General features: G+C 37.7%; 1 protein-coding gene across 1 annotated transcript in view; it reads left to right on the top strand.

The window, feature by feature from the left end:
- The window catches only part of spop (speckle type BTB/POZ protein), a 121,363-nt gene that overhangs the window by 91,352 nt on the left and 13,914 nt on the right, over positions 1–16,097 (top strand). The window contains exons 7-9 of the mRNA XM_060849110.1: positions 4,970–5,147; positions 8,484–8,539; positions 9,209–9,331. Coding sequence (XP_060705093.1) covers positions 4,970–5,147; positions 8,484–8,539; positions 9,209–9,331 — 357 coding nt within the window. The remainder of the gene's footprint in view (positions 1–4,969; positions 5,148–8,483; positions 8,540–9,208; positions 9,332–16,097) is intronic.

Below are 16,097 nucleotides of genomic sequence, written 5' to 3'. Positions count from 1 at the left end.
CGAATTGTTACAGTGCCGGTGAGTTTGACTCACTTTGTCTATATTGGCTCTCCAAAGGTATTAATACCCAGTGCCATTGGTTGCCTTTTCCCTATACCCTTTCTCATTGTTTTTGTTCAAAAGATTATCCAATCTTCTATAGAATATCTCAGCTGGATCTACCTCTAAGCCCGCTTCCAGGCAGTGCATTTGAGACCAGAATTAGTTTATGTAAGTCTTTTTCTTACATCACACTTGGTACGTTTATAGCTCATTTTAAATCTGTAGCACCGTGTTCTTTATAGGGAATGCGTAGACCCCTCGTGATATTGAAAACTTCTGTTAGATCTCTTAGCTGCCTTCTCTCCAAGGAGAACAGCCCAAACTCTCCGATCTTTAATTGTACTGAAGTTTCCCATTCCTGGAACAGTTTTTGTAAATACCATCTACCTACTAGTGCATTCAGATTCTTTCTATAGTGTGACATCCAGAGCTTAATTTAATGCTCCAGCTCGTAAGGTCTAACAAGTATCTCATAAGTTCATCATTACTCTTTGTTCTACTTCTAATGCAGACCAGGATTATGCTTTATTAACTGCTCTCTCTACCTGTTCAGCCATCTTCAGTGATCTATTCACACATACACCCAGATCTCTTTGCTCCTGCAATCCTTTCAGTATTGTAGCCCCTATTTTATATTGTCTGTCCAAGTTCTTCACATTGAATTTCATCTGCTTCCAATGTGCCTAATCCACAAATTTACTTACATCCTTTCAGAGTTGTGCACTATTCTGATCAGTTTATAATGCTTGTTATTTTTATACTATCCACAAATGTTGAACTTTTCTCCTTCATATCAGGATCTGGATCATTATTACGTCAGGGAAGCAAGGGTCCCAATATCAATTCCTGGGGAGCTTCCCCACTACAAACCTTCCTTCAGCCTGAAAGCTATTGACTGACCATTATTCTGTTTCCTTTCACTCAGTCAATTTTGTATAAATAGTTGAGCATTTCATTCCCTGAGCTAAATTTGTTTTTTTGCAGACCTGATGTGTGGCACTGTAGTGAATGTATTTTGAAAGCACATAAGCACCACCTTAAGAGCATTAGTTCTTCAAAGAAACTCCCAAGTTAGTCAAACAAATTTGCACAGGGAAAATCATATATCGGTTGTTCCTAAACATTTGACTAATTCTGTACCGAATAATTGCAAAATCTTTCTATGACAGAAGTTCAATGAGCTTGCAATTGCTGGGCTTACTCCAGCAAGTTTTTTTTTGAATAAGGGCATGCTGTCTACAAGTTTCCACTTTCTGGCACCTCCCCTAAGTTTGTGTAATTTTCACGCTTGTTTCCATCAGTCTCTTTGAATGCAGTCCTGATGCCTTGCTAACTTGAAGTTGTGATTGACTATCCAAAATTTCTCTCCATCAATTTGAATGCTTCTGGTGACTGAGTTTCCTTTTCAGTCACAATGCCATGAATATAACATCATAATAAAGATACAAAAGCTTCTCATTGACATAGTCATGACCTCTGTGCACAATTTGCCCTTGAATGTGGATTAAAGTTGGCAGTTACAGAAAATAATGTTGTGTTCTTATTAATAGGACAAGCTGAATTACTACAAATTTATGAATTGAGACAATCGAAGAAATTTAGGTCTTGTCTATTTCTCATGAATCTTGCAATTTTTTTTTAAAAAAGCTTCACTTAGAGCATGGGAGTGGGAAAAGAGAAAATAGCTTTGTTTGAACCCTAACTTTTTTTAGGGTTTCGTTGCAGAAATGACTGAATCTGAAATATAAAGGCCCACCTATATTTTTGAAACAACTAAAAATTGTACTACTTTATCAAACAAGATAAAGCTAGTTGTAAATGAAGCACAAGAGTCATTCTTATTATCATTACATAACCACGTGTTATTTGTTTGCCTGCAGAATAGACAAACCCTTTTGACATTATTCCAAAGAATGTAGTCTGTACAGAGATTCCTGAACATCTCTTTATCCTATAAATGTAATAATTAAATGGGGCATTTAGCAATCTCACTAATGATGGGAGTTTCCACCCACTTTTTGTTTAAATTCTTCACTATTATTTTGAAAGGTTATCACACATAGAGCTTAGTGTTAAACTTCCTTGTACTAAAAATGAAAACATTTTTAGTAAAACAATTTTGCCTTTTCTGGATGTCTTTTGCATACTCTGACATCCTAAAGCGCCTTATGGTGAAGGTTGTGATGCAGGAAACCAGGCAGCCAATTTAAAATCAGCTAGCTACTTCCATAGTTGCGCAGTGATAACGAGAGAACCCGTCTGTGATTTTGAATGATGGATTAGTTGTATTTGCCAGTATATTGGGATAAATCCCTAGAAGATCTTTGAAACCGTGTTATGGGACTTTAGGACCACTTGAGATGGCAGACAGGGTCTCCCTCTAGCATCCCATATAAAAATGGCACCTCCAGTAATATTGTTCGTACTCATTTCTTGATTATGTTCCAATTTAGTGTTGGAACTTGATTGTTCACTTCAGGTAAGTGGACTAGCAACTGAGCCAGAACTTTATCAGTTTGTTTTACTTACAGGTTTACTTAGAACTGATTTTGAAAAACAGTTTGGGGTATCCTTGATTATTTTTTTGAATGTATAAGTTGTATGAACCAGGTTCAATTCAGTTTTTTGTTTCAATGCATTGTACTTTTTTTTTGTGTGTGTAGCATGCATACCATCTTAGGGTCACCTTCCGAGTTCAGGTTCATACACATCCATGTGAATTTAGAATGAATATTCCTGGATTTGTTTAAAATGTTTTCAACGAACATTGTTTCAGAAAAGTCTGTCGCAATTTTTTATGCATATATTTTAACTATTTTGCAAGATTGATTGTAGTATTAGTACAATTGGACCTCACTTTTTTGATGAACCAGCAGGGATATGTAAGTTGTGACTTCCTTAAAATAACTTCCACAGAAACCTTTGTGAAAACAATTGATGGCAATGTTTCTTTTTATATGTCAGCATCCTGGCCTGCTTGATGGTGAAGCCATTCATAGATTTTGGGGTAAAGTGTCTGTATAATTGAGGATAATTTTCAAAATGCAGTTTTTATTTTCTTCCTAAATAGTTCATGGAGGAAAAGTGGTTGAAATTACTTTGAACCATGAAATGTTAAACCAAAATTGGAATAGTGTTTACTAAAGATGCATTTATGTTTGAGTTTCCCAAAGGTGCAAAGCATTTTCACTTGGCTAGTGCTGCTACACCGGAGTGCAGAGGCTTGACACTTATGGCTTCTGACTTTGTCAACTCCTACCACACCAGGTTGATGAAGGGTCTGTGCTCCAAAAGCTTGTGATTTCAAATAAACCTGTTGAAGTCTAACCTGGTGTTCTGTGACTTCGACAAAAGTTGTGTTTTAAAAGCGAGCAACTCCGTCCACTGACAGTATTAGTATAGCAGCCTAGATTGTCTTACACGGGACCCAGATTTATGAGTATCGACCTTTCGAAGCTTATACTTGCGAACATGATCCTGTTTTTCTGTTAATTTTATGGATCCAACATGTGAATGTTCGCTTATGCTTAACAGATATTTTATACTGTGTGGTGTTCTGACTTGCGTATAGATGCCAGTACACTTCACAGTGGGTGTTACTCGATAGCAATTTCGTCCAATTATTTTTCCCTGTTTTTGACATCTTAAATCTCTTGTAACTAGAATCAATTTATTAAAATAATCTTTCACTTTTAGAGATTGAACTGTTATATAGCTTTTGAACACTGGTTTTGTGAAGATGTGTGAATTTATATTTTCATGTTTTGATTGGCCATTATTATAAAACAAAATTAGCCTTTCCATTCAGAACTTCTGCAGCTATTTCTTAATCTTGTACCATATTCTAGGCAGATAGTACTAAGTTATCTTCAGCCATTTTTGCAAAATTCAGAGTGGAGAAAGCCACAGCATCAGACGTCAGCTATGTCAAAGTGAAAGAAGCGTATTTTTGCACTTGTGACCATATTTGCCCAAAATTCCACATCTTGATTAAGTTCTACACCATTTTAAACAGTTCGCATACATTCCATAATATTAGTCAATTCCCTAGCCAAAAATATTCACTAGCTAACAAGGTTCAAATCAGTACTGTTATAATATCTGCACAAAGCCAAGCAATGTATAATCATTGCACATAAGTATCATTAACCTTCTGTGATGGAAAGTGTACTTGATTGTTCTTTGCCTTAAAAGTGTTTATGGTTCATTTTCATAAATAAAGATGATTGTTTGCCATATATGCAAATTTAGAAGTAATTATTTTAATCCTTCCATTCCAATTGTTGAATGGAAACATTAGAATAGTAAGTCTTTCATTTGATGAGCCATGGCAGAATAAAATTCTGCTCTTTATTCAAAAGAGATTTTTGTAATTCTTCACTGTTTTCTTATCACTGACATTTTGAATGAATTTACTTAAAGCTGTTTAAACTAGTATCTGCACAAGCTGGAAATTAAACTGAGAATTATACGATAAATCATTTTTTGAAAGGCCGTAAAAATGTTTAGTTATTTCGATTGGAAATTACTTGAAGTCAAAATCATACTGTTTTTGTAATGTGCACATTGCTTTTTCAGTTGCTTTCAAAGTTGAATAAATTTTGAAGGCCATGTCAGTAATGCTATGGGGCATACTCTTATATTGACGTTTGAATTTATAAGAGAAATGGCATTTCAACAAATCAATAAATTATCAAAGTAAGAAATGCATTGTAATGATTTTTCTGTGCCCTTTTAACTTGTGTTTTATGTGTGCACCCTGACTGTTTATAATTTTTGTGCAAAGTTTATGCTTTTTACAATTTGGCATTAATTTAGCACTGGTGGAGCTGCATTTATTTTAAGTAATGCTGATTGGTACTTAATTTGGTATCAGTAACTGTGTATTGGTGCAACATAATGGGTTTGTATTTTTTTTACACTCTAGGTGAGTGTGGTCCAAGATTCTGTGAATATATCAGGCCAGAACACCATGAATATGGTGAAAGTTCCTGAATGTCGCTTAGCAGATGAACTTGGAGGATTATGGGAAAACTCTAGGTTTACAGATTGTTGTCTTTGTGTCGCTGGACAAGAGTTCCAAGCACACAAAGCAATCCTTGCAGGTTTGGAACATTCTTAACGCCCAGAGCTTTTAATAAAAATATATGTAAAGTTTGTATCAAATGATGTCTCTTTTCATACAAAATGTATCAAATGTTTTGTTGTTTTGATCCATTTTAAAAAATCGCAGGATTCTGATAATCTGACGTAAAGGCAAAGAATGTCACATTTTAGATTAGCATGTGAAAGAAAAGTGTGTTTTGGGTGTGGCAATTGGTCAAACTTGGCTCTTGGGTTATAAAAACCCTTTGTTTGCATTTCCTGCATGCTATTAAAATGGAATCAAGAATTCATTTAATGGGGATTACCAAGGGTAGAAATGAGTTGTATAGGATCAACTCATGCAGCAATGATTTAGTCAAACAATTTTTGGTGGAAGTGTTTTATCAAGCATCATATGCTATATTATTTAGATACTCCGTGTTAGTCAAAGCAAATTAAATCCTTCATTTATGTTCAGAATTTTCCAAATAGCTTTGAGCCACAGCCATTGACTTTTGATGGAATTAAATGCACTTACCAACTTTTATCCTTGTGCTCCAGAGGTATATTGTACGTCATATTAAATCTTCCTCTGAAACATATGCTCATGGGCTCCTTTCAATTATTTCAGTTGTACAACTGAATGTAAGTAAATTCCAAGTAGAACACCCATTTGCTACTTTGCAGTAGAGTTGAGTGTGATAGGCTGCTTTGCATCATTCATGTTTTACATAATCTGTGGAAGTCCAGTCTGGCAGTTGTTCTCTTTTCTGGGCAAAGTCAGAAGTCACACAACACCAGATTGTAGTCCGACAGGTTTATTTAAAATCACAAGCCTGCACTTCACCTGATGAAGGAGTAGCACTCCAAAAACTTGTAATTTTAAATAAACCTACAACTTGGTCTACAACTTGGTGTTGTGTAACTTCTGACTTTGTCCACCCCACTCCAACACCTCCACATCATGGCTACCTCTTCTGGTGTTAATGGTGAGGTGCCTCCATGTGTGGTTTTGGCTTTGAGGCATGCTCACATGTGGTGTTAGCTGCTGACACCAGCAGCTGAAAAGCATTGCGCTGGAAAAGTATAGCCAGTCGGGTAGCATCTAAGGAGCAGGAGAATTGACATTTCGAGCATGAGCTCTTCATCCTGCTCCTCAGATGTTGTCTGACCGGCTGTGCTTTTCCACGTTTTGACTCTGGTCTCCAGCATCTGCAGTCTTCACTTTCTCCTTGCTGATCCGAGGAGCCTGGTGGCCAAAATTCAATACCTCCTTGGCAGCATTAAATCACACTTTTTCAGGACAGAAAACCTGCTTTACTGAAGACCATATAAATGTGTCAGGACTATTGTTTCCACTATCTAAATAACTCTTAGGACTGGGGAAGAACTCTATGTCCAGTTGTGGGGCCACCCACTCACCTGTCACCCAAAACCAAAATACCTTGGCTTCACTCTTGATCAGAAGCACTTCTAAAAAATTTGAGCTAAGTTCAGGATGAAAGCGAATCTTTTGGAGAAACTGGCAGGTCCTACCTAGCACAGAATCAACCTGTGCAGAGATGTTATGACACACCCCTGGACCAGGTGGAACTTGAACTTGGGTTCCAGGCTCAGAGTTAGGGATACTACCAATCTGCCAGAAGACCCCCCCAACATGCTATGCTGTGTTTTATTTGTCCTGGTCAAACCAACAACAAAATGCTGCTTCATGACTTAAATATTCCCTGCAGGAAGCCAAAATAATTAATTGGGGTATTTTTTCTGTACTACCATATTATTTGAACTTCCTGGCATTCACTGTGTTGGGAAAGATAAATCCATCTTACAGCACCACTGCTGATAGCTAGTGAAGCACTCCCCTGAAACAGATCCTGAGGAAAAAGCCACACACCCATGTGAAATCTTGTTTCTTGCTGGAACACACTCTGACAGCAACCCCACCTTTTGTTGTCACATCACTTGAGTGATTGACTGCATATATCACCAACCACCAGCTGGTAATTAACCCGATTGATCAAGTCAGTTTTCAGTCTTCCACAGAAAAGTTGCACAACACTCAATCACTTAAGGACTGACTAGTGAGGATTTCGCACTGACTGCATAATAGGCACATGAGGTCCAGCTCAAATTGGGTCTGGGGCATCCAAGGCAACCTATAGTCCACATACTGCACTTCTGCTCTGGGACATGCTTTCCGGGTTGTATCTGAACACTACACAGTGCGGCATCTGGAACTGTTAAACCTCCGTAATGAGGTATGATTACTTCCCCAGCTATATGAATAAAAGCTATTTTTGGATAGATGGTCAGCATTTAGTTCAATGGATATCATTCCAGTTTGCTGGTTAGTTTGTACAATGTGAGCACAACAAAGTTATTTGCTCGTGGTAGTATCTGATGGCCAAACTCCATAGTAAAGGGTGTGTGTGCAGGGCTTCAGGATTTCAATTAATTTAAACTAAAAACAAGCAGTTTGCTGTTTCATTTGATGACTTTAATCTCCTGATCTCACTGAAAAATTGCCTGTAAATGTTTATTCCCAAATGTAGTTTTCTCCTTTATTTTGTAAGTATGCATATTAGGGACATACTGTCACTTGAGCATACTTTCCGTAGCCATTGCAATGTTGTCAGACAGACTGATTATTAGCCAACCAATTCTTACCACTTTTCATCAAATGTATTGGAAGTGCAAGAGTTTTCTGATCAACCATATTGCAAAAGTAACAAAGTCACTGCAGTGCTTTACTAAGCATAATTTTGGACCAATTAAATGGAAATCCATGATAATCAATGCCATCTTAGAGCATGGTATCTGAAGAGAGAGATATGGTGGATTAGTGCTATGCACTATTGGAGATTTTGATCTGGCTGAGAGCGACCAAATTTATTTAGCCTTGGTATTGATAACCTAGCTGTATTATGTCATGTAAGATTAGACATGAAGATTGTGAAATTCATCGGCTTGATTCAGTATTGTGTGTTTTAGTTCTTAATTGGCATTGTTCCTTCGGTTGGAATTTATGCTTAATATTTTGACCCCCACACACCTTATGTGGTTTGTTCGGTACACTGATGCTTAGTGATTGATTATAACAAATCCTTTACATTCAAATATAATGTGAAGGATTCAATATCAAGTGGCAGTCTAAATCTTTCTTCAGATTTTGAACTTATGCACATTCGCTTTGCAGAAGTTTAAAGTTTATTTACCTAGGTGTTGCATTTTATTTAAATATTTACAGTGAAAATAGTAAACTACTTCATTTGGTGTAGTCAATCACAGGCAGGTAATTGGAGCCTTAATGCTTAAATTAGAACAGTTAAAGTTAAAACAAATATCTTTACTTTTAGCTCGATCCCCAGTCTTCAGTGCTATGTTTGAGCATGAAATGGAAGAAAGTAAAAAGGTATGTATGTATAATAGTACTTTGTAATCAGAAATAACTAACATTGAGCATGCACTAAATGGATTGCAATGTTATTAACTGTGCTGCAGTCAACGGAAGAGAAAACATTTTGATTGTATATAATTTTAAAGCTCCATTTGCGCTAAATAGTTTTGAAACCTGCTGTGATGAGTTACCACATTGAGTAACCTTGTGCTTTGACTTTATTTTTGACACTAGCTCAGCCTGTGCGCAGACTGCGGATCCATTCTGCTGTGGATTGCTGTGCTGCATGTCTTAGCTCCCTGGAAGATTGCATAATGGTGCATGCAAAATATATTTCCTTTGTAATCCTTCCTTCCTTTAAATTTTTTTTCTGGGGTTTGAGGCATGATTTAACACTGAAGTGTTCCATGTCCTTTGCAGATTTTGATTGAAAGTCAAAAAGCTTTTTATTTTATCTAGCAGATTTGTTTTTAGTGTTGGAGTGATGGCGTGTACCTGGGAAATGTTGTGGAACAATAGTATTCATTGTGTAAAAGTGTAATTACAAAGGACAGAAGTCATGTTTCATGCTTCCAGAATGCCCTATTTTTGTTCTTTTTGAAGGTGTTATAAAAGAAATGTGGACAATGAGCAACAATCATAAGATTTAATTCAAAAATCTCCACCCCCTCTCGTTTTCCACAGAATAGAGTAGAAATTAATGATGTGGAGCCTGAAGTCTTTAAGGAAATGATGTGTTTTATTTATACGGGAAAGGCACCAAATCTTGACAAAATGGCAGATGACTTGCTTGCAGCTGCTGATAAGGTGAGTGAGAAAGCAAGAAACTAATGCGAGTCAGTAGTTAACTAGTGAACAAAAGTAGTTTCAGTTCAGTTAAAATTAGAGTACTGGAAGTTATTCATCCCTGGTATCTGTACTACATCAAAACTTAATGTTTGTGAGCAGATCTTCATTTGTCAGAATGAGTACAGGAAATCCCTAAGTTACAAACGAGTTCAGTTCTTAAGTCTGTTCATAAGTTGAATTTGTATGCAAGTGGGAATAGTTATGTACGTTCACATCTAGCGTCAGTTAGTTAAATGTTTCTTAGTATATAGTATATATTTTACCAAAAAAATCTTTAAAATAATAATATAGTAATAAATGTAGCTGCAGTATAATTGACAATGTGTGTATAGTTATTTAAAAGATTAAAGAAACCTATCTTAAATTGTTTAGATAGAAAAGATAATGATTAAAGATTAATACTTACACTCGTTCCAATCGATGTCTTGCATACTGGAAGGGGCGTGAATTAATAATTAAGATGACTTTATTAATTGGGTAATGGGCCTGGTACATGAGGGGATGGGCCTGCTGTGACTGCAGGAGAGTCGGAGTCTGATTCTGAAGTCAGTTCCTTAAAGTAAACATCAAGGGTGACTTGAACAGATCTTTTCCTTTTCTCATTATAAATGGCCTTGTAACAGCTGAGGCCATTAATAACTGTCCAGTAAATTTTGGTGAACCTCTCTCTGAATTAGGATCTTGCTGCTCTAACTTTGCCATCCCTGTTTCAATGAGACGAAAGGCTTCAGCTAACTCCTTTGCCGAAAACATCTTGGGTTCTGGGGTTTCTTGGTACCAGCCTTTTTCCTTAAATGCTATCATCTGCTGCTCCAGCTCCATAAGATCCTCATTGGTAAGTTCTTTGGCATGGGATTCAAGCAAGTCTAAGACATCATCTTCTTTGATGTCTAACTGCATTTGATTAATTACCAATACCAACCGCAGCTTGCCTGGCTTTGACAATGTCCTCAGTTGTGAACTCTTTAAAACCATCTGCGAATTGGGGTACAATTGACCTGGACAATCACACAGGTCAACCACCCATCCACAGAAACCAGCTACCAGGCCTGCTGTCAAGGAAAGGCCGCCAGTATTCTCAAAGATCCATCCCACCCAGGCAATGCTTTTCTACAACTTCTACCATCTGGGAGAAAGTACAGAAGCCTGAACACGCTCCAGCCGGTTTCAAAACAGTTTCTACCCTACTGTTAGAATACTGAATGGACTCTCAAACTCTTAACATTATCCTATTCCTATGTTTTTGTTTTGCTGCTGTTTACCTGTAATTTACTTATCTATGCTATTTAACTCTGTGATTTGCCTGTATTGCTCGCAAGGCAAAGCTTCTCACTGTGACTCGGTACATGTGACAACTTCAATTTCAGATTCCTTTCATGTTGGTTCTTCACTACTTCCCAAGAATCTTCAACGTTTTTGATGCCATCGTAGATGTAATTCCTCCAGAACTCTTTTTAAAGTCATTTGCGTCATCTTGGGTAGCCCTGATTGTTTGTAAGAAGGTCCGGTGTAAATAATAACCTTTTTCAAGGAAGCTATGATTCCCTGATCCATTGACTGAAGTAATGATGTGGTTTTGGGTGGTAATAAGACTACCTTTACATTTAGGGGTGAAGGTCATCACAATGTTTGGATGTCCGGGGGCATTGTCAAGCACAAGGAGAATTTTGAAAGGAATTTTTTAGCCAAGCGATAGTATTCAGCAGCAGGAGCAAACAAATTCAGGAACCAGTTTTCAAAGGGAGCTTTTGTTACCTGAGCCTTTGTATTTGCCTTCCAAACAGGAGGAGATACCTTGATGATTCGACTAAGTGTCCTCTGATTTAGGGAGCGATACACAAGCATAGGCTTAAGCTCACAATCTCCACATGTGTTACCACCATGCAGTAATGATAACCTATCCTTGGATGTCTTATGCTCTGGAGCAGTTTTTTTCCTCTTTTGAAATGTATATCCTTTCAGTCAATTTTCTTCTCCCCCCCCCCCCCCCCCCCCCCATGTGTTGTCTATGTTAAATGCTTGCTCAGGCACAGAACTTTCCCCTTCAATTTTTTTTCAAATTTCAGGAAACTCTTGCAGCACTTACATTGGCACTCGCTGCTTCACCTTGCACTTTAATATTGTGTAACTTTACCTTCCCTTTGAAACAGTTGTACTAACCACTACTCACAGCACATTCTTCATCGCAAGCACCTTCACTTGCTGCACGTGTAGCTTTCAAATCACTGAAAAGACGTCAAGCCTTTTCTCGCACTAAGCCAAGGCTAATAGAAATATTATGCTATTATGATCCCCTAACCAAATTACCAATCGCCTTTCCATTTTGATAATTAGGCCACTGCGTTTTAGTGATAATTGTCGCTTTCGTTGAGACAGAGCCTTGTACATGCTCCATTACTCTCCTCTTGTCCTTCATAATTGTCTCGATCGCTTACTGACTGTAGCCTAACGCTTTTCTAATATTTGTTGGAGTTTCACCTCTTTTTGATTGCTTTATTATTTCCACTTTCATTTCAGTCGTGATAGCTTTCCTTTTCTCCGATGCATTACTGCTGCAAATGTGTTGCTGGTCAAAGCACAGCAGGTTAGGCAGCATCTCAGGAATAGAGAATTCGACGTTTCGAGCATAAGCCTGCTCGAAACGTCGAATTCTCTATTCCTGAGATGCTGCCTAACCTGCTGTGCTTTGACCAGCAACACATTTGCAGCTGTGATCTCCAGCATCTGCAGACCTCATTTTTTACTCCGATGCATTACCACCACATGCATCGGATTTACAGTTTGAAGCCATGATTACGCAGGTGTAAACACACAAATTCAAGTCATAACACAACGCACGCAACAATGTTTATGTGATCCGACTTAAAATGACAATGATGGTGTGGCGTTGTTCTTCCTCGGGCCAGTGACCCACTGAATAGTGTTTTGAGCGTCGAGCAAAGTAGTCCGTTAGTACAGACCATTGTATGTAACTCAGTTTTTTAAAATAGGCTTTACTGAGGTCATTTTTTAATCAGGCATTCGTAACCCTTGGAGTGATTTGCAGACATTTTGTTCCCTGTCTAGGTGACATCTTCAGTGATTTGGAACCTTCTGTGAAGCGCTGCTGTACTGTCTGTCCTGGAATTTATTTGGTTTCATTCCTGCTGCTTCCAGTTGCCGGTTCCTGTTGTTTGTTGTAGTGACTGGTATATTGCGTCCTGGTAAATGCGTGTTAGTCTGTGGATGAGTGCCATGATTCTAGGAATTCTCTGGCTGTCCTATGTTTAGCTTGTTCTATGATCACTATGTTGTCCCAGTTGAATTTGTGATCCCTGTCATCTGTGTGTGGCTACCATGGACCGCTGGTCATTGTGTTTAGTGGCAAGTTGGTGTTTGTGGGTGCGGATTGTTAGTTGTCTGTTTGTGTAGTCTTTGCATGAAATCCTGTAAATTACATTTGTCTTGCGCATGATGGGTGTAAGGTCTTTTGTTCTGATGAGTTGTCTGAGAATGGCTGTCTGTTTATGGGCTGTCATGAATCCCATTGGTCGGAGAAGTTTGGTTGTCGGTTCAGAGATAGCATGGCTAGTGAGTTAGGTCGTGGCATGTCCTTATCTGGTAGGCATCTGCAGATGAAGTTGCAGAGATATCCGTTCTTGGTGAATACTCTGTAGAATTCCTCGTAGCATAACACTCCTCCATGGACTCTATCAGCAAGCACATTGGGTCCAGGTCAATGGACCCTAGATGCCTAACAGGCAAACATTGTGGCAAGGACATACAATGACCTAACTCACTAGCCATGCTACCTTACACAAAAAAAGTCTCTGAACTGACCGCCAGACTTCTGACCATTTGGATTCATGACAGCCCATAAATCAGCAGCTAGGCTCAGACAACAACTCACTAGGGCAAAGGACTCAATGCCCATCATGTGCAAGACTGACGTAATTTATAGGACTCCATGAAAAGACTGCACAAAGCACTAGAGCAAACAGGCAGACGACTAACAATCCATACATGAATACCAAGTAGCCACTAAATATCATGACCAATTGTCCCTAGTAGCCATACACAGATGACAGGAACCACACATTTGACTGGGACAAATCAATGATCATAGGACAAGCTACACAGAGGACAGCCAGAGCATTCCTGGACGCATGACCCTCATAACAGGCTCTTATCAATAAATGCATTTACCTAGACCCAATATACCGGCCACTACAATCGAAAGCAGCAGGAATGGAACAAAATAAATTCCAGAAGAGAGACTATAGCAGCACTTCATAGGAAGTTCCCAAGCACTGAAGATGTCACCTAGGCAGGGGACGAAACATCTGCAAATCTACTTCCAAGCTCAGCAGGTATACGCGCACCCATGAGTAATTCTATTCCTGAATGTGTTTGAGTGCTAATTTTTAAACATATTTTCAAGGCACTGTGGCATCTTTTACATCCAGATTTTATTTGATTAATACTTGATTCCTTGTCATAATTGTCAAGTTGTGGTGCTAGTTAAAAGATTTGTTCATAGGCTCATCTCTGACTTGGATGTTACCCAGTGTATTAATCTAACCAGTATTATATCCAAAATAAGGTGCTTAATTGTTAATGTTAGATCACCAAAAACATTTGAATTGTTCCATTATAGATGGTCTATACTGTGTTAAAATATTAATTTTAGAATGAATTTTAATTGTTTCACAGAAGAAGGCAGTCCCTCTGAACAAATTGATCCCCTTCATCCCTAATGTATACCAGGAATTTAAGCTGGTGTAACTTTTGGATATAGTGTATTCAAGTTAAATTTACTTAAGATAATTATTATTCCAAATCACAATTACGAAATCCTAGCAAAGCTTATGAGTAATCTTCTTGATTAAATGATGCATGATAACTTCAAAAAGGTCTTAGCCAGCCTATGCATAATAAGCAATGTGAAACAAGAACATGAGATCTCCGGTTCTGCTGCATTGTTATACATTAGATCTTTTAGAATAGTTTGCTTCAATACAAACAAGAAAAATATTATCTATTTCTAACATATTAGATGAATGAATGATGAACCTTTTAAGCCATCTGACTACTTTTTCTGCTCATCACATTTGGATGTTTTATCAAAATTATGGCTTGGTTGTTTTCCTGTTACTTTTGAGTGCTTTTTAAACTTGCATGACAATGTCAGGGTTTAACCGTTAGAGGATAATGAATTTGCCCACTTCTTAACCACTTCAAAGTTTCTGATTCCAGGCAGTGTGATCCTAATTGAAGCACGCATTTTGCACTACATTGCCATCTGGTGCAAAAATAATAAACTATTAATAAATGCCTTTTCTATCTGGTCACATTAATAAGTTTTAAAATATAATTTTTATTTTTGCTACTTGATGCATTACTCACTTCTAATTCCTTGATCATTTTATGAACTTGCTGGTCTCAATCATTTGCATTTTAACAAACTCTATTTTGCTAAGGCAGTAAATGTGGTACTTGAAGTGAGAAGTTTACGTTTCACAATACTCCAGACATGCTTCTGATATTTTGAAATGATGCTTTAGAAAGCAGTTTCCTTTGTGTCTTTCAAGACCACCATCAGAATACAATGTTGCGGTGTTTCTGTTATTTTGTACAATTGGTCACTGCAGCCCATGTTGCTTTAACATATGAGATGAGACACAAACTAGAATTGCATTTCTTGGAATACTGAACTTTTAAGGCATATGAGCCAATGTTGAAAGTTTTCAAGATATTGTGGGGAAAATGTGTTGATTAAGAGAGGCAGTACTGTTGTGAAGTTTAAGACTCAGGCATGAACTAGAGCCAAACCTTTTGGAAGGAAAAATTTAAAAAAAAATCATGTTCATAGAATGTATGGTAGAAGTTTAAAACACTTCCACAAATGGTGATTGGTACTAGATAAATTATTAATTTAAAGCTATGATAGACTTTTGTTAGCCTATGGCACTAATCAGTATGGAACAAAAATGGTCAGTTGGGTTTTGGTTAAAGATCAATCATAATGATAAAATAGATTGAGGTTAAAGATTTATGCCTGTTCTCAAATTAACTTGGGTTGGTTTGTCATAGATACTAGGTGACACCAGCTCCAGTTCTAAAAATTATTTTGAAGGTTCGAGTAAGACAGTATTTAAGTCATCTTTTTCAAAGTTCTGCTTTAGTGTTACAGATATAATGGGTCTGGTATGTGCACTTTTCACTGGGACTTCAATTGAAAGTCAATTTGCTTGACCCAGTAGACGTCATTGTTGGCGTGGCTGCTCCAAATTCTGAATCTTGCTTGCTCACCACTTCCTTACTTGAGTTGTCTCTCGTGCTTGTGCAATTTGTCCTCAAGTCTTTGACTCACCTGCTTCTGTCACCCAGTTCACTCTCTTCTCCCACTGCTTCAGTACCCAGGTTCAGACAATCCGTGCTATATCCCATCCCAGCTTTCTCTGTCACCTGAAATTCAATGCAACAACCATAAAGCAAAAGAACTTGGAAATTGTATTTGAATTTTAATCAGGTCAGGTAATCATTGCCTCAAAACAAATCTCCAATTGTACTGACAAGTGTGCATTTAGGACTTGCAAAATCTAGATTCAGAACTTAAGTTTGAAGTGCGAATGTAGCTTGGGTCTGACTAAGATAAAGGATGTGCTGTGATTTTTGTTTTCAATTGAATGTATTTTACAAATGGCAATATGATTTTTAAAACTTGCCTGGTCTTTTGTTTCTA

Source organism: Hemiscyllium ocellatum, chromosome 32 (genome assembly GCF_020745735.1).
Source record: "Hemiscyllium ocellatum isolate sHemOce1 chromosome 32, sHemOce1.pat.X.cur, whole genome shotgun sequence".
Taxonomy (NCBI): domain Eukaryota; kingdom Metazoa; phylum Chordata; class Chondrichthyes; order Orectolobiformes; family Hemiscylliidae; genus Hemiscyllium; species Hemiscyllium ocellatum.
This window is presented reverse-complemented; position numbering and strand designations above follow the sequence as displayed.